At 35.3% G+C, this 19063-nt stretch overlaps 1 protein-coding gene across 1 annotated transcript in view; it reads left to right on the top strand.

Annotated features, from left to right (window-relative positions):
• The window catches only part of TTK (TTK protein kinase), a 41921-nt gene that overhangs the window by 21186 nt on the left and 1672 nt on the right, over window positions 1-19063 (top strand). The window contains exons 12-21 of the mRNA XM_080806140.1: window positions 779-915; window positions 2246-2372; window positions 6032-6124; window positions 10381-10538; window positions 10661-10812; window positions 12309-12433; window positions 14258-14338; window positions 17794-17970; window positions 18326-18410; window positions 18719-18816. Of these exons, the coding sequence (XP_080662266.1) occupies window positions 779-915; window positions 2246-2372; window positions 6032-6124; window positions 10381-10538; window positions 10661-10812; window positions 12309-12433; window positions 14258-14338; window positions 17794-17970; window positions 18326-18410; window positions 18719-18816 (1233 nt within the window). The remainder of the gene's footprint in view (window positions 1-778; window positions 916-2245; window positions 2373-6031; window positions 6125-10380; window positions 10539-10660; window positions 10813-12308; window positions 12434-14257; window positions 14339-17793; window positions 17971-18325; window positions 18411-18718; window positions 18817-19063) is intronic.

Below are 19063 nucleotides of genomic sequence, written 5' to 3'. Positions count from 1 at the left end.
ATTTCTTAGAATGATGAAAATGTTCTGTAATTAAATAGTGCTAATGATTGTATACTCTTGTGAACATATTGAAAACCAATGAAAAGCATGCTTAGGAAAAGAAGCAAAAGAAACTAGGTGGTTTCCTGAGGTCCCTACTTCTCCAGAAGCCCTCTCAGGTAGAGTGTTTTTGTCTCACATCTGACCTTATAGCTAGAAACTCCCCATAGCTATGTCCAGACTGTTTCTGCTTTCTGGATATACCAATCTGTTCCTTGCTCATTGCTATCATCTCTGAACATCCTAGTGACTCCCCATCATTCCTTGAAGATATTAGCCTCTGGATCACTTCATCTACTTCAAATTCATAACTCTGCCCTCTCTCATGACCATTTCTTTAATTTCACCTCAGCTACCCATTCCCATACACTGTGGTTTTATTGGTTACAGAAAGACTAGTTTTCAGAAGTACAGAGTACTTATTTAGATGATAAAAGTTCAGTAACGGTTACAGTAGCCCTGATGGCAGAGGATATTAGATCCTGTTTTGTTAAACAATACTGTGTGCCTTCCCTCTACTTGTAATCCCTTTGCGGAAAATATAATAGGCTTTGGAATTTAGAGTAAGAGAGCTATACTGAAAAGTTACTGGAATTCTGGAATACATTTGTTTTACTTATTTTAGCAACCTTGTATATTTCATATTTTTATTTTTTCCTTTAGAAGTTATAATGTTTGTAAAACAATTCAACAGGTGACTAAAAACTCTAAGTTGTGATGTTCTTTTATTTTGGTTTAGCAGAAACAAACAACTTTTGAGCAACCTGCATTTTCAGTTTCAAAGCAGTCACCACCAATATCAGCACCTAAATGGATTGATCCAAAATCTGTTTGTAAAACACCCAGTAGCAGTGCGTTGGATGATTACATGAGCTGGTAATGCCTTTGGTGCTTGGTTTGGCACAATAGAAGTAACCTGGGCTTCAGGGCCAAATCTATAGTTGAATCCTGCTCTGTTAAAGTTTCCAAACTTCTGTTATTTTTCTGAGTATCCATTTTTTCATCTGTAAAAGGGGAGGGGAAGATGACTACAATACATTTTTAAGGATTGTTCTGAAAGTCTGTTATAATCTGTACCTACAGTCTATAAATACTCTAAATATGTAAAACTTCTTGATAATTTGCATTGCCACATGGATAGCTTTCTGTTACTGAGAGAGATATTTTAAAGATTAGCATTCTTAGACTGGATAAAGGGTAGGTACATTTTATAGCAAAGGACATGTTCATTGGTATGTGATAGTTTCTGAAAGAAATTGTTTGTGTAGCTCACTCAGTACTGAGGGTGTTCTAAAGTAAAAGACTTGGGCAGATTGGAATGAGGGATGAGTGAAGAAATTGGATGGTCAGTGGTGATTGACAGGAAATAACTATACTGCAAAAGCAAATTAATGATATTTCAATATCATACATCATATCATTCAGCTTGTGGGCATATTTTTAATATATTTTTAATGTCTTAGAGAATAACTTAAGTCCATGATGCCTTTTGCTTTTCATTTTCATAATGTACTCTTTGATCTTAATTAGAACTGGCCTTATAAATGAGGTTTTATAGCCTGGTGTCTTACCAATTTAATATAGTTTTGCTATATATTACCTCATTTTATTGTACTTTGGAATATTTTATAAATGGTTGCTAACTAGAATCTTGATGTAGTTATTTTTTATGAAGTTAGGTTATTTATTGTCTACAAATTTTTGTAGAATTCCTTTGTGCAAAGCACCATTCTAGTTGTTGAGGATGTGACAGTGAATAGTGAGCACAAATGTGAACTCAACAGCTTTAAGCTCAAAAACCAAACTCCTCTGATGTTATTGGCTTTTATTTCTAGCAAGCTGTTAATAGAACATGATTATTAAAACGCACTCATAAACTCTATGACCATCCATACGCTAATGTTTGCCTTGGCTAAATTCTTGTAAAATAACCCCAACTCCATATTTTAAATATCATCTGACTAATTTTACTAGTAAGAATTTCTTGTCTAGGGTAAAAAATTACTTTCAGAAGGAATTACCCCCAAATGAAATTTCTAGTGATGGTGTACCTAGAATAATTAACTATATTATGAAAACAGACCTGGATTCTGTTTGATGTAATACACTTAAGTTTATGTGTATCTTTTGAAATCATACAAAAACTGAATCAGAATCTTGTTTTTTACAATTTAAATGTTTTAAACTAAAACCATATCTTTCCTAGTTTTAGAACCCCAGTTGTAAAGAATGATTTTCCACCTGCTTGTCAGTTGTCAACACCTTATAGCCAACTTGCCTATTTCCAGCAGCAACAGCAACAAATACCTGTTACTCCACTTCAAACTTTACAGGTTTGATAAGCTTTATTTATGATGGTATATGATTAATGTATGATCAAGTCCAAAGATTATATTTTCACAGCAGCTAGTTGTTAGGAATAGCCTTAAGAACTTTTCCATTCTTAGTTCTATGAGGTAGAACTCTTTTCTAATATCCTCCTAAGGATGCCTTGTGACTTTAAGAGGTTAGTTATTAAAGAAACGAATGAAGTTTTTTCATTAACTAGGCCAAAAGATCCAGCTTGAAGAGCTAGACAAAATTTCTCTTGTATTTGAGGTTACTTTGTATTCCATTTCACTATTTCAGTCTGCTATTACTGAGCAGCCTTATCATTGGCTGATTGATGTATAGGTAAGTTTTCAAGAATATCAAAATAGCAATATAAGATGCTACTAAAATATAAAGTAATTATTAAAAAAAGGAAAATTTTTGTTAGTGAAGCAAATGTACTGCCATCTAAAGAAAAAACACTCTCCTGATATCAATACTAAAATTAATTTCTAATAACTGAGAGGCAGCTTAATACTGGTAGAAAGCATGAACTCTGAAGGGAGACTTTCTGGCCATGAATCTTGGTCTCACTACTTACCAGCTGTGTAAACTTTTGTAAGTTACTTAAATTTTCCGTGGCCATTTCGTCATCTATAAAGTGGGAATTACAAAGCCACCTACCCTATAGGATAATTTTGAAGATTGAATTAATTAATATATATGTAACTTACAAAAGCATCTGCTACTTAGTAAATAATAAAAGTTAGTAGCAATTGTTATTTAAATAAACAGCCAAAAAGAACAACCACCAAAAAAACCACACAGGTAATTAGCTATTTCAAATTAAGAGATAAAAAATTTAGCTGACAGAAAGTAGAACAGTGGTTACCAGTGTCTAGAGAGAGGCAGGAATGGGGAGTTACTGTTTAATGGGTATAGAGTTCCAATTATGAGATGATGGATGATGGTAATGTTTGCACAACAGTGTGCATATACTTAATCTTAATGACACTGAGTTGTATATTAGAAATGGTTAAGATGCAGATTCTTTGTTATGTGTATTTTACAATTTAAACAGAACAAAAAAGGGGCACTTGGGGGGGTGCTTCCGTGGCTCAGTTGTTAAGCGCATCTGCCTTCAGCTCAGGTCATGATCCCAGGATCCTGGGTCTGTGCTCAGCGGGAAGCCTGCTTCTCCCTCTCCCACTCCCCCTGCTCCTGTTCCCTCTCTTACTGTCTCTCTCTCTCTCTCTCTCTCTCTCTATTAAATAAATAATTAAATCTTTTTTTTTTTTTTAAGGGAGGGGCACTTGGGAGGCTCAGTCAGTTAAATTGACTTAACCGACTGAGCCACCCAGGTGCCCCAAGAGGAATAGTTTTCTGGGGATTGATGCAAAATAATAAATTACGAAGAAAGAAAGATGATCAGGTTTGCCTATATACATTGATTCAAAATACATATATTGAGCTATTACTCATGTCAGATCCTGTTTGAGTTGATATCTACAAGTCAAATTATGGTCAAGTGAAGTTGCCAAGAGCCTTTTAGAAAAGACCAGTGTCAGGAGGAAACTGAAAAGGGGCTAGAGTGTGGCTAGAGCTCAGGCGGGGGCGAGGTGATCCTTAGGGTTCTGCTGGGACCTTTATTTTTATTTATTTGTGTGTGTAGTATGTAAGTGGGTAGGCACTTCGCCCAGTGTGGAGCCCAACCTGGGGCTCAAACTTGCAACCCTGAGATCAAGAGTCTGATGCTTAATCGACTGAGTCACCCAGATACTCCTCTGCTGGGCTCTTTAAATTTTACTCTGAGAGGGATACGAAGCTGTGCAATAGTTGGTAGCAGGGAAGTGAAGTGATCTTATTTGCATTTTGAAAAAATTACTCTGGCCACAGTGAGGAGGATGGACTAAGGGAGATATGGAATGACCTATGTAGGAAACTGAGCTTCACATGTATTGAATCAAATAAGTCAGAATTACTTTACTCTAAGAACTGTCAGCAGTTTCAGCAGTTAGGGGGAAGAAACACTGAACTACCTTCTTCCCTTTCAGAAATTCTCAGTTTAGCTATGAGAGGATTTTCCAAAAAGGATGAGGGGCAGGAGCAAGTAGTGAAAAACCTTGGTGAAATTGTAACTTAATGGAAAATAACAGGTACATATTTCAAAGCCTAATACCTTCTTATAGAAAACATATTTCAGGGATGCCTGGGTGGCTCAGTCAGCTAAGCATGTGCCTTCACCCAGGTCATGATCCCAAGGTCCTGGGATCGAGTTCTATATCAGGCTCCTTGCTCCTGCTTCTCCTTCTGCCTGCTGCTGCCCTTGCTTGTGCTCTTTCTCTCTCTCTGACAAGTAAATCTTTTTTTAAAAAAAGAGAGTAAAAGGGAAAAGAAAACATACTTCATGACTCAACAATGTTTTTTAACCCTAGAGGTTAAAGAAATTAATATCCTTATCTTTTATAATATGTAGGAGATTACAGGGGAATGCTAACATTTGGGGATCTAAAGCAGGACTTGGTTAAATTGAGGTTTTTTTCAGAAATTGTTTCAACTTAATCAGCTAATAACATGCTCTTGCGTCTTCAGCTTCCTTGTCAGCTTGGAAGGACTCCTTTCATTGCACTCCATTGGTGCAAAGCATTTATAGGTCTGCAGAGAGCTCTAGTGTATAGGAAGGAAAGAAGGGGAATGGTGCACTAGGGCAGGAGCAAGAAGTTTGCTGAAGTGGATGCTGAAGTTCAGATTAACTTACTTGTTGAAGATCACCCAGCAGAAAAAGGGCATTGCTGAAATTTGCATTTGTCTGATTGACTCTGGCGCTTTAAGCACCTTAGTATAATGCTTTCTTTATAATGTAATGCTAAATGAGGAGAAAGAATATAGATATAATTGTTTTTTATGTAAGTAAAGAGGTTTTTATAAGAAAAAAGAATAATGGGGCGCCTGGGTGGCTCAGTGGGTTAAAGCCTCTGCCTTCAGCTCAGGTCATGATCCATGGTCCTGGGATTGAGCCCGCATCAGGCTCTCTGCTCGCCAGGGAGCGTGCTTCCCCCTTTCTCTCTGCCTCCCTCTCTGCCTACTTGTGATCTGTCTGTCGAATAAATTAAAAAAAAAAGAAAAAAGAATAAGGTGAAAAGTAATAGCTTGTGAGTTTGTATATGGGAAGAGATCTTAAATCTATTTATGTTTCTAAAAAGTACAGGTGAACTAATGTAACATTGTATGTCAACTGCACTTAAATTTAAAACAGTTTTTTAATAAAAGAAGTAGGGGCATCTGGGTGGCATAGTCAGTTGAACATCCCGTCCTGGGATCAAGCCCTGAGTTGATCTCCCTACTCAGTGGGAAGCCTGTTTCTTCCTCTCTCTCTGCAGCTCCCCCTGCTTCTGCAGGCACTCTCTCTGTCAAGTAAATAAATAAAATCTTTTAAAATAAATTAATTAATTAAAAAGTAAAAGCAAGTTAGAGGGGGACACCTAGGAAGTTTACACATTAATAAATTTATTTCTTTGACAAATAGAGTAAATTTCCTCCTTAAAATATTGTGACTGATACCTAATTACTTAAAATTTAAGATAATTTCAAAATTGGAAGCATTTCACTGTACTAAATGCAAGCTAATTTCTCAGGCATATTCTTTGCACCTTTGAATCTTTATATTTTTTTAATTATTTAGATCTCAGCATCCTCTTCAACAAATGAATGCATTTCAGTTAAAGGAAGAATGTATTCTATATTGAAGCAGATAGGAAGTGGAGGCTCAAGTAAGGTAAGTATCTTAAATGTTTAAGAGAGAAAAATGTTTTAAACTTCCTTTCTTTGTCTTTTTACCTTTTAGGGCTCTTTTTTCTTAGCACCTAGGGGCCTGTATTGCTTTTTGAGCCAAAAAACACTTCTCATCCCCTGCTCCCATTCCCTCTCTCCAAGTGACATATCTCTTTAGGTCTATTTCTTAATTTCAGTTCTTTGTTTTTCCCTCTGATGTCTTTTGCTTCCAAATTTCTTCTCTAAATGACATTAGTATTGACTTCAGGATGGCAAAGGAAGCTATGTATTATCACAAACTGTCTTGTGTGAATAATATTTTGAATAACATTTTGGGCTAATTCGGCAAGATATTTGATTAATTTTTTGAGTTTTTTGAGTTTTTCTTTTCAAAAACAGAGTTAGTAATGTGAAATTTCTGGAATTGGAATAGATCATTTGCTAAATTTATCTGAGTTCTAAATTAATACAGTTCTAATTCTCTGGGTGGAAAGCACCTCAAAAGAGTTATCTATACTTGTACCATCTTTAGTTCTTATTCTGTTCTCAAATCTACTTAAGTCTGATTTTTATCTTCATCCTTGACCAAAACAGTTATCAGGATCACCAATGATCTCCATATTTTTTGCCAAATCTAATTCTTAGCTTTAATTGTGGGTTACTCAGCATTTGAGGCAGTTGATTGTTCTTGCCTTGTTGAAACTTTTTTTGCCCCCATTTGGCCTCTCTGTTTTCCTCTTCTCCAACTGGCCTTTCCTTTCCAGTCTTCTTCATGTCCCTTATCTTAGTGGCACAATGCCCCAGGACTCAGCCCTTGATCTCTTCTCTTTCTAAACTCACTTCATTCCTTTGGTGTTGTTCAGTCTCTTAAATTTAAGTATCACGTATATGCTGATAATTCCCAAACATATTTCTAGCTCAGACCTCTCCCTTGAATTCCAGACTTGTATATCCAGTATGACTGCTCTCTATCTCTTCTCGGGTGTCTACTAGGTATTTAAAACTTAATATGTCCCAAACATTACTCTGGCTCTAGTCTTTCCCAGTTCAGTAAATGGCAACTTCGTTCTTCCACTAGTTAGGCCAAAAACTCTGGAATCATTGACTTCACTTTCTCTCACACATACATCCAGCCAATCAGCAAATCTTGTTGGTTTTACCTCAGAGGATATCCAGCATGTGACTATTTCTCACCACCTCTACTGTTAACATTTTGGTCAAATCAGCTGCCATATTTTCACCTGGTTTATTATAATAGCCTTCTTAATCTCATTGATTCAATCCTTGCTCTCCTGGTGTATTTTCACATAAGAGTCAGTTTTCCTCCAGACATCCTCGTCTCTTTGCTCATCCTCACCTCTTTGCTCATACTCATCCTCTTTGCTCAAATGTCTTCTCAGTCAGGCCTTCCTTGACCACACCTCCCACCTTCCAATTGCTGGTGAGCTCCATTTCCTTCTTTATTTTGCTCTGTAGCTCATCTTCTAGTGTGCTCTGTAATTTCCTTATTTGGTTTGTTGTTTGTGTCTTCCTGCATTTGAATGTGAGTTGCATCAAAGTAGGGATGTTTGTCTGATTTCCTCAACAGTGTTTGCTCTGTAACCTAGAACAGTGCCTAGAATGTAACAGATTAAAGTAATTTGTTGGATGAATGTCCTTACTCACCTCTTTTGCTGTTTTAATTTTTTTTTTTTTTTGACAGACAGAGATCACAAGTAGGCAGAGAGGCAGGCAGAGAGAGAGGGAAACAGGCTCCCTGCCGAGCAGAGAGCCCGATGCGGGGCTCGATCCCAGGACCCTGAGATCATGACCTGAGCCGAAGGCAGAGGCTTAACCCACTGAGCCACCCAGGCGCCCCTCTTTTGCTGTTTTAAATTGTTAAGGATGATCTATGAAACAAAACCTGTTGGGTTTAAGTTTTATGTATTTTCTAAGCCAGCTAACAGTAACTAGATTTATTTAAGACTGCCTTGTTCGCTTATTATAAATAAAGTATGTATATTATGATGTGTAACAATTGTTCAATAATATTAGTTTCTTTTTGTATACATTTTCTTCTTTCCATTGCCTCAAATTTTAGGCATGAGAACAAAGGGACAATACAATTGATTTTTATCAATATATTAGAATTACCTGATTTAGTTGCTTTAATAGGAATTCTTTGGTTAATATTTATTATTTATTCTTTAGTTATATTTGAATAGTGTCAAGGTGTGATATTAGTGGCATGTTTTCAGAGGATATAAAATGATCTTGCTGATGTTTTAAACATTTTTTCCTTGGAGCATATTGAAGATGCTAGCTTAAGTCAAGAGCCAGGTGATAAAGCCTTGACTGGCCCATATTTTTTTTTAGTACGATTACCTTATCATTATTTAATTTAATTGTTACAGTGGAGTTGAAAAAATCACCATGCCTCAGAGAAAGAGAGTAACACGCTTTATGAAACAGTTTATGTTCTATTCTAGAGTTTAGACAGTGACCAACATATACTGTATAAAGAGCATTTAGAAAGGTGATGGGGGCAATTAGGAATGGTCATGACACTGGCCTTTCTATTTCTTTAACTTTCCATGAAACTGAAAATGATAACTGATAATATCTCTATGAAATGAAAATAAGGGCTACCTAATCATTAGTTATTGTAAGAGTTTTGCCAGAGCAGGGGCAATAGGGGAGTGAAAGCACATACATGAAAAAGTTGATTTAAAAGTTTTCATTTCCTCTAAAACTTTGAGATCTTATTATGTTGTTTTAATATCCTGCAAATCCTCTCTCTGTTAAACCCGACAACTTTAATAGGTTCTAAAATGTCCACTGTCTTAATATTCTGTCTTAATAGTCCCTAAAGATAGTAGGTAACTTTGCTGCACTCCAAATATATCATCTTGGTCATCCTTCCAAACCTGTGTGGTAGATACTAGTAACAACATTTTAATTGTATTAGAGTAGTAAATACTTTCAATTCTCTGAGGTTTGTAAGGCTGTTTACCTTATACAAAGTGCCTTTATATGTTTTAAAATTCCTTTTATCTCTTCTCTTGTTATTTTCTGCTGTCTCTTTCCCTATCACTGTTTTAATGCCTGTCCCTGTCTAATTTGCTATGTGTGCAAGTAAAACTGGTAATACTTTGTTAGAGTTTTGTGTTTAAAATTTTAAAGTAACTAAGCTTATTAGTGCAGTTACAATGCATGATTCTCATAACACTTCTTTTCTTATTCCTTGCCCCAACCTGCTGGGTAGTCAAGGTTAAATGGCTTTTGAGTAAATGATATTTTATTTCATTGTGTCCAAAGGGATAAATGAATGTAATTTTTCTTGCTTACCCTGGCATTTGTATTTATATTCATGCATTTCAGAAGCCTCAACCCTGTTGCATATTTGTTGAAAGTTAGACACATTAACAGGGTTTTCTATTTTTCAAAATGTATTATCTGCCCCATCAATATTGGTTAAAAGTTACCATCATTATAGCCAGAGCAGTTTGACCTGGACCTCAGAGATCCTGACAGTGGGCTTATAGGAACATCTTGTTCCTATCAACTTGACTTTGAAAATTGGACCTAATCCACTTTTCACAACTGAATATACAGATAGCTTACGATTACTACACATTTTAAAATACTCTGTACCACGTGAATGAAATGTCAGTTCCAGGCACAGTGGAAAAAACACCATCTGTGAAATGAATTGACTCTTTATGACAGCCCTTAGATGTTCTTAACATATTTGAATGTCTTCTTCTTTAGGTTATTTTCCTGGTTAAGGCATCTGATAGAGTGTTACGAATATATATGAAATTGCAATTATCTTTTTTATATGTTAATATAAAAACTTTTTAGGTTTACCCCTTTGCATTATAGAATGCCCATTGTTGGGGTGCCTGGGTGGCTCAGTGGGTTAAAGCCTCTGCCTTCAGCTCAGGTCATGATCCCAGGGTCCTGGGATCGAGCCCCGCATCGGGCTCTCTGCTCAGCGGGGAGCCTGCTTCCTCCTCTCTCTCTCTGCCTGCCTCTCTGCCTACTTGTGATCTCTGTCTATCAAATAAATAAATAAAATCTTAGCCCATTGTCATAGGTAGCTGAGAATGGTCTTTTAACTCTTCTAACATTTTTTTCCCTTCAGTATTCAAAATAAGCCCAGATATGTTTAATTATTCATATCAGTATTCCTTAACCTAAAATTCTAATAAATTTAGAAGTATTATGATAATGTAAATGTAGTACATTCTAAACTTTTTCTTTTGTTCTACTATATAGGTATTCCAGGTATTGAATGAAAAGAAACAGATACATGCCATAAAATATGTGAACTTAGAAGAAGCAGATAATCAAACAATTGAGAGTTACCGGAATGAAATCGCTTACTTAAATAAACTACAACAACACAGTGATAAGATCATCCGACTTTATGATTAGTAAGAATTTTTTTAATTTGAAAAGAAAACTATTTTTGGTATAATTCTTTAGAATTAGTGAATCTTAATAGTATAACCTAACCATGTATTGTTTTGGATTTTTAATTTGTTTTTAATGGCAGTGAAATCACGGACCAGTACATTTACATGGTAATGGAGTGTGGAAATATAGACCTAAATAGTTGGCTTAAAAAGAAAAAATCCATCAATCCATGGGAACGCAAAAGCTACTGGAAAAATATGTTGGAGGCAGTTTACACAATTCATCAACATGGTATTTTAAAATTTCTTCTTATGCAGAGTTATAATAATCATTAATATTGTCATCTTAGAGAAATACACCATTAATTTTTAGGTGTTTGTTATTGGCACCTTTAGACAAGATAAATATTTGGAAGCTCATTTAAAGATGAAGGGACAAAACACCATTTCTTTTTTCTTTTTTTTTTTAAGATTTTATTTATTTATTAGACAGAGATCACAAGTAGACAGACAGGCAGGCAGAGAGAGAGAGTGGAGGAAGCAGGCTCCCCACTGAGCAGAGTGCCCCATGCGGGGCTCGATCCCAGGACCCTGAGATCATGATCTGAGCTGAAGGCAGAGGCTTTAACCCATTGAGCCACCCAGGTGCCCCAAAAAACCATTTCTTTAAAACATTTTTTAACCAAAGGATATAGTGCATGAACTCAAGTCCCCACAGCCATAATGTATCCATAATGCAAAATATACCCATATCTTTTTTTTTTAAGATTTTGTTTATTTATTTGACACAGAGAGAGATCACAAGTAGGCAGAGAGGCAGGCAGAGAGAAGGGGAAGCAGGCTCCCCGCTGAGCAGAGAGCCCAATGTGGGGCTGGATCCCAGGACCCTGAGATCATGACCTGAGCCGAAGGCAGAAGCCTCTGCCCAATATATCCCCTCCCCTTAACCCACTGAGCCACCCAGGGCCCCGCCCCCATATCTTTTTTAGTATTAACATAGTCCATTATCCTGGGTCTCCAAGTAGTTCATGATAGCAGATCTGAGACTTTGGGGTTTGGGCATCTCAAAAATCTGAGATGTTTATTTCTCTCATTCTCTTGGTCATTTTGTATTGTGTACCCTGTGTGGGAGTTAGTTTCATTCTTTTTCAATTGTTAGCCCTAAGGTTTTTTTGGTTTTTTGTTTGTTTGTTTGTTTGTTTGTTTACTTTACTTGGACTAGGTTCTTTTTAGGACTTCTCTGCCTTTACTGTATCCTTTTTTTAAAAATAACATTTAACTTAGATAATTGTAATTTTTTTCCCTCATGTCTCCTGTAAATTAAAAGATAATTCATCAGTGATTAAGGTCAGGGTTGTAGGGATTAGGGCCTTAACACCTGGCAGTATAATTTACGATGTTATATAGTAGTTGGTGAATCACAGTGGTTTTAAGATCATTAACTCTGAAGCCAGACTGCCTGGGTCAAGTCTGGCCCTGTCACTTAGGCTATATGACCTTGAACAAATTACTCAAGCTCTTTGTCTTAGCTTCCTCTCTTAAAAGTGGGGATAATAATAGTACAGTAATTACCCAGTGCTTGTATGAAAATTAAGTGATTCAATCTAAGCTGCAAACTTAGAGGAGTATCTGGCACATAGCAGGTGCTGTTTCTTTTCAGGAAATATTAAAAATGAACATTTAATTTGATTGACTAAAAGGAATCAACTTGGCCAGTAGATTGTGAAACTTTTTGGTACTTACAATGTTTTACATTGTCTAATATTACAATGGATTTTTATTCTGAAGGCATCGTTCACAGTGATCTGAAACCTGCTAACTTTCTGATAGTTGATGGAATGCTAAAGTTAATTGACTTTGGAATTGCAAACCAAATGCAACCAGATACAACAAGTATTGTTAAAGACTCTCAGGTAAGTGAATGGTTGGTTACCACACACTACAGTTTAATTCCTTTTTACCCGTAAAGCATTTTGCTAACAGGGATTTTATTTTTTCCCTCCTCATTCTTCAAAGGATTTGAAACCTTTGTAAAAGAATAAATACTTTAAGAATCAAAACCATATTTAATACACTTTAGTATAGGAAGCCAATATCAGGTAGAAATAAACTGAACAATTTTGAATGATTTTCCTATAGTTGAGGTAGAGAAGCACTAATACCTATCTTGGAGATCATCTTGGTCATGATCTTGAGTTCACCTGAAACCGTCTCAGAAATTCCTGGTAACAACCAAAGAGGAAATTTCAGTTACATATTTTTCATTGTCTGTGAGGTAAGATTATTTCATTCTTCTGGAGAAGTAAAGCTTTTCCTATCACTTGCATTTGAAAAAATCCTTTTTTTAGTAACTTTTTTAAGATTTATTTTTTTATTTCAGAGAGAGAGCGAGCAAGCAGCAAGTGCAGGTGAGGGGAGAGGCAGAGGGAGAAAGAGAGAGAAAATCCTTAAGCAAATTCCCCGATGAGTGGGAAGCTTGATCCCAGGGCCCTGAGATCATGACACAGCAGAAATCTAGAGATGGCCACTTAACTGACTGAGCCACTCACGCTCCCCTGAAAAAAATTTCTCAAGTGGGCCTTCATATTGGAAACACCATAATGAATACTGTACCCAACTCCATTTTTCTAATAGGATATGCAGTCACAAACTTAATAAATTTGTCCCCATAAAAACTAAGGCGATGACACCAAAAAATAACTAAATATAATCCTGCTTGGAGCCAAGATGATGTGTTCCGCATATGCAGATTTTTGATGTGGATCTGCCACAATTCTAGAAGTAAAACTAGACCTTTTTTAGGAGGAATAGATGGACAGCGTGTCCTTGAAAAAATTCTATTTGACAGTGACTTCTCTTTGTATTGTAAATGCGGCTGAACGTCGGAGCTCCTGGGTGGCTTAGTTGGCTAAGTGTCCGACTCTTGATTTCAGCTCACATTGTGATCTCAGGGTCACGGGATGGAGCCCTAGGTCAGGCTCCCTGCTCCATGGGGAATCTGCTGCTCTTGGTCTCCTGCCCCTCCCCCTGCTCATGTCCTCACATGCATGCAAGCATGCTCTCGCTCTCTAACATAAATAAATAAATCTTTAAAAAATATATGGCTGAACATTTAGTTGTAAATCAGCTTGAAGATATCCTCTATGGCAAGGTACTAAATAACAGTTATTCTAAATTACAGTTATTCTATTCTATTCTATTCTATTCTAAAAACAGTTATTCTATTGTTTTATTCTAAAACAAATGCCTTATAAGGTTGACATAATCTGACTGTGGAAGCTCTTGCGTGATTTATATACCTGCCCCATCTCACTCTGGACATGGGTCCAGGGAATACTTGGATACATATCTAGAATTTTGATAAGTTGGTTGGTTGATTTTTTTTTTTTTTAAGAAAATATTTTGGGTCTATTCTAGTGATTGATGTTAATTCCTTCAAAGTTTATGACTTTTAATATAATTTTAGCATCAGTAGTTTTTATGGTAGTTACTCTTCATCATCACAGAAGAAGCTCAGCATTCTGAAAGGAATAACTTTTCTGATTATGAATCCAATTTGCTAGAGTTGTGAAGAAATTTATGTCCTAGTATTCTTGTCAGTTACTTGAGTTTTTAAAAACTTACTGCAACATTTGTAATCATTCACGTTTCCAAGAGTCTAACATTTGTGTTTTAAAAAATCGAAGGCAAAATAAAGTATTTTCATTGATTTCTGTTTTCTATGATTTGGCATACAGGTTGGTACAGTTAATTATATGCCACCAGAAGCAATCAAAGATATGTCTTCCTCAAGAGAGAATGGGAAATCCAAGTCAAAGGTACTATGAAGGTTATTTACATCCCATTTATTGGCCATCAATAGGGAATGGGCTATATGCTGGTTAAACTTAACAGCTAACTCAAAGTTGCTTAAGTTCTAAAACTTTTTAGGCCATTATAGAGACCTTGCTTTCTTAAGCAAATTGTCATGGGATTCAATTTCACTGTTATTTATTGATTTGAGACTGTTCTTTTACTATTGTGCCTTTATGATGTCTCAACAGTGTACTCCAATAAGAAATGTTACCAGGATATTTATAGGTTTTAAAATTAAAAGTAGAAATTAAGATTAAATTAGCTCTGATTTGGACACCTTAAATGGTATTGAATTGATGTTTGAAGTCTTTTGTTTCTTCTTTGGTTCTTTACATTTTTATCTCTTACCATTTATTTATTTGTGAATTCTGCATTACCAAGTATAAATCTCATCTGTAATTTTTTTTAAAATTTTATTTATTTATTTGAGAGAGAGAGATGACAAGTAGGCAGAGAGGCAGGCAGAGAGAGAGGAGGAAGCAGGCTCCCCGCTGAGCAGAGAGCCCGATGCGGGGCTCGATCCCAGGACCCTGAGATCATGACCTGGGCCGAAGGCAGAGGCTTAACCCACTGAGCCACCCACTGAGCCACCCAGGCGCCCCTTGTCTGTAATTTTTTTACCAGCTTGCCACAGGCTACTTTCCTACTTACCTTATTTCACTACCTCAGTGAGCTTTGTGTTAGCCTCATTAGTGTCCCTTGTTGGGCTCCTTTTGCCTGCCAGGATGCCTCTGGCTTCCAAACTAATCCTTCTTCCTCTGGAGCAGTGTCACACTGTGTGTGCAAGCACATGTTGTCCAGGGACCTGCTTTCAAGCCATAGATCAATTCTAAAATGTGCAATTTTAGTTTTAAAATACTATGAAATAAGATTTTTTAAAGTAAGATTTATTTTGAATTGCATGTAGAGTTCAGATTTTTTCAGTTGTCAACTCAGTGCTTTAATATTATGAGTAAATCTCCAGTCATTTGAAACACCTGCTATCCTGTGGCCTTAGTGATTCTGAATAGAAGACAAATTTTTTTTTATCTCAACGTGTGAGGTAATCCCTCCTGGTAAAGAGCTCAGACCCCTCCCAGTCTAGCGCTGTTCTCAAATTACTTTCCATTGAGTATCTGTTGGCTGTTTGGAGTTTCTGTTCTGAGATCTATCAGGCACATTCACTATTTCCCTCTGCTTTCTGTTTCAGCTACCTCTGCCATTCAGTTTTTGTAGCTGTTGGTAGTTTGTGTCCATTCGTATTCTGGGGTTCATGAGTAGTTTTTCACTTATTTTTGTTGTAAATGTTTTCTGTATGTATATGGTTTTGCTACCAGACTTCTCTATTTTATCTGGGGATTTGGACAGATTGAAAAGCAATGCTGTGATTTAAAAAGTAAAACAAATAAACAAAAAGAACACTCATACATATAGAGAACAGTGATGGTTGCCAGAGGGGAGGAGGCTAAGAGATTGCGCAAAATGGGAGAAGAGGAGTGGGAGGTACAGGACTTCATTTACAGAATGAGTAAGTCAGGGGATGAAAGGCACAGCACAGAGAATAGAGTCAGTAGTATTGTAACAGTTGTGTGATGACAGGTGGCAGCCACACTTAAGGTGAGCATAGCATAGTATGTTGAGTTGTCAAATCACTATGTTGTACACCTGAAACTAATGTAACGTGTGTCAACCATACATCAATTAAAGAAATAAATAAGAACTATGTTGCCACAGCTACTGCCATTTTTCCATAATTTAAAATCCTTTTAAATCCATGATTTACTTAGAAATAGATTTAATTTCCAGATGGTTAAGTTGGAGGAAGGTTTTTAATTATTATTAATTCATTTTTAGTTTTCTTTGTGTTCAGATAGTGGGATCTGTTTTTTCTGCCATTTTCTGAAAGGCATGTGAAAATTTCTCTACCACTCCCCCCAAGAGAATTTAATATAGTTTTTACTTAATATAGTTCTATTAATGTAGTTTCAATGCATAGATGTTTGTGGCTATCCTCTCCTCTTAGTTGGTCATTTTAAATTTTTAATTTTAAAATTGGCATTTTAAAATGGCTTTTCTGCTTTTAGAAGTATTCTGCTATATATATATAATATATATATACACACACATTATATATATAATATTTATATATTATATAAATATTTATATATATAAATATAAATAATATTTATATATTATATATATAAATAATATTTATATATTATATATATAATGTGTGTGTACATTATATATATAATATTTATATATTATATATATAATGTGTGTGTATATATATATGTATAATTTTTCTTTTTTTCCTCATTTGGTTTAGATGCATCTTTTTTGACAGCATATATATTTTGTTTTAATGTATGTTTGAGTATCTACCTTTTAAAAGGAATTTAACCCTTCTCATTTATTATGCCCACTTCTGTGTTTTATCTTGTTCTTTTTAAAGTCAAAATGATGATTGTTTTAATATTGCATTATTTCTAATGAGAGTATTTAATGCAAAGAACACTTAATAGGAAGTAACATTCCTTGATTACTTACTATACTCAGAAATTACTCTCTATGGCTACACGTATCTCATGGTTATATCATTCATTTAATGCCCATGACAGTGTACTTTTATTATTTCTATTTTAGAGGTGAGGAAATGGATCTACATAGAATTACTAGCCAGTAATAAGGCCAGGAATCAAATCTAGCCCAGCCTGGCTCTAACATGTATTCTTGGGTTTAGGATAGCTCAACTTAACCTTTTTTAAAAAAAATCTATGCATACTTATATGTTATGAATTTATATAAAAATTTATCCTAATCCTGGGGCATGTGGGTGGCTTAATCAGGTAAGCGTCTGACTCTTGATTTCGACTCAAGTCATGATCTCCCTCAGTGATGAGATCAAGCCCTGCCTTGTGCTTAGCACAGAGTCTCCTTGGGATTCCCTCTCACTCTCTCTGCCTCTGCTCCTCCCTCCGCTCTCACCTTTTTGATCTTTCTCTAATAAATAAAATATTAAAAATTATTTATTGTAATCCAATAATTTTGGAGAAAACAAGTAAATTTAAAACTTGCAGCTCTTTAGTTTTTAATATTTTCACAAGCTGACAAGAACATAATATGTTTCAGTTGAAATATTTTAATTATGAGTTTGTTAAGAGATGTAAAGGAAAGCTCATCTCTTAATAAAATAACCAAATATAACAACTAGATATATATACTAACCAAATATAACAACTATATAAAACTAGAAAAAGATATTTTTTTCATTTAAATCTGATCTAGTACTTGCCCATTCATTGAGGTTTAGTTATGATTTTAAATGTTAGGGATTTTATGTGTACATGTGTGTATGAAATATTCTTACATATAATTTTATATTAAGATTATAGCAACTTAGTATTCTTTTTTTTTTTTTTTTTCTCCTCCTAACTAGATAAGCCCCAAAAGTGATGTTTGGTCCTTAGGTTGCATTTTGTACTATATGACTTATGGGAAGACACCATTTCAGCATATAATTAATCAGATTTCTAAATTACATGCCATAATCGACCCTAATCATGAAATCGAATTTCCTGATATTCCAGAGAAAGATCTTCAAGATGTATTAAAGGTAACATTAATAGTATACGACTATAGAAGAACAATATTTCATATACTCAAATTATTTGCTTAGAAGAAATAGTTGAACTCACTGGAATTATGTAACTGGCTTCAATAGATATATCTGGTCTATTGAAAGGAATTCCTGAATGAATTACTTTTTAAGTCATGATAAGTTCACTTTGAAGGTGTTTTAAAACTTACGAGTACTTGGGGATTCTGCAAAAATGACTTGTGAAATAATCTTGTTACTTCTGAGTAGGCTATCTAGAAAGCAACTTCTGTGGTATGATACAATCTTGAATAACACTTTATATCAATATTACATAAGAAACTTGATTGTTTTTTAATTCTTATTTTTATAGTGTTGTCTAATAAGGGACCCTAAGCAGAGGATATCCATTCCTGAGCTTCTGACACATCCATATGTTCAAATTCAAACTCACCCAGGTACTTCTTTGAAAATCAGTTTATTAGTAACTACTAATACAAAGAGATGTCTAGCTATAACAAAAAACAGAATATGAATTGGCTTCTCATTCCCAGCCTGCCTCCTTCCATAAGGAAGTTCCTTTTATGCTAAAATACTAACATAAATGAAATTCCTTTTTTTTTACTTGCTGGCATTCACATTTACTTATCCTAGGTAAGTGCTGTGATTAGAAGCCAGTTAACTGTGCTGTTAAACAGTATGTGTTTGTATCTGATTTTATATTTTTTATTGGTATGGGCATGTTACTGATTATATTTTTTGGCAGGTAACCAGATGGCTAAGGGCACCACTGAAGAAATGAAATATGTTCTGGGCCAACTCGTTGGTCTGAATTCTCCTAACTCCATTTTGAAAGCTGCTAAAGTAAGAATGTCTATTCTCTTCCTACATTGCTTTTAAATGTTTTGTATAGTTCAGTGAATAAGACACTTAGGTAATCCAAAGAAAAGTTGGTCTAATCATCACATCAACTATGAAACATATTTCTACATTTAAATACTTAATGTGTGCTTTTTGACAAATACAGACTTAGTTGATTTACATTCTTATTCTGCAGACAGCATAATTGAAAGTATTTTGTCATATTAGGTATATTCCTAAAATTGCTGTC

The sequence above is a fragment of the Martes martes genome, assembly GCF_963455335.1.
Source record: "Martes martes genome assembly, chromosome: 6".
NCBI classification, from domain to species: Eukaryota; Metazoa; Chordata; class Mammalia; order Carnivora; family Mustelidae; genus Martes; species Martes martes.
The sequence above is the reverse complement of the archived record's forward strand: the minus strand, read 5'-3'. Positions and strand labels throughout refer to the sequence as shown.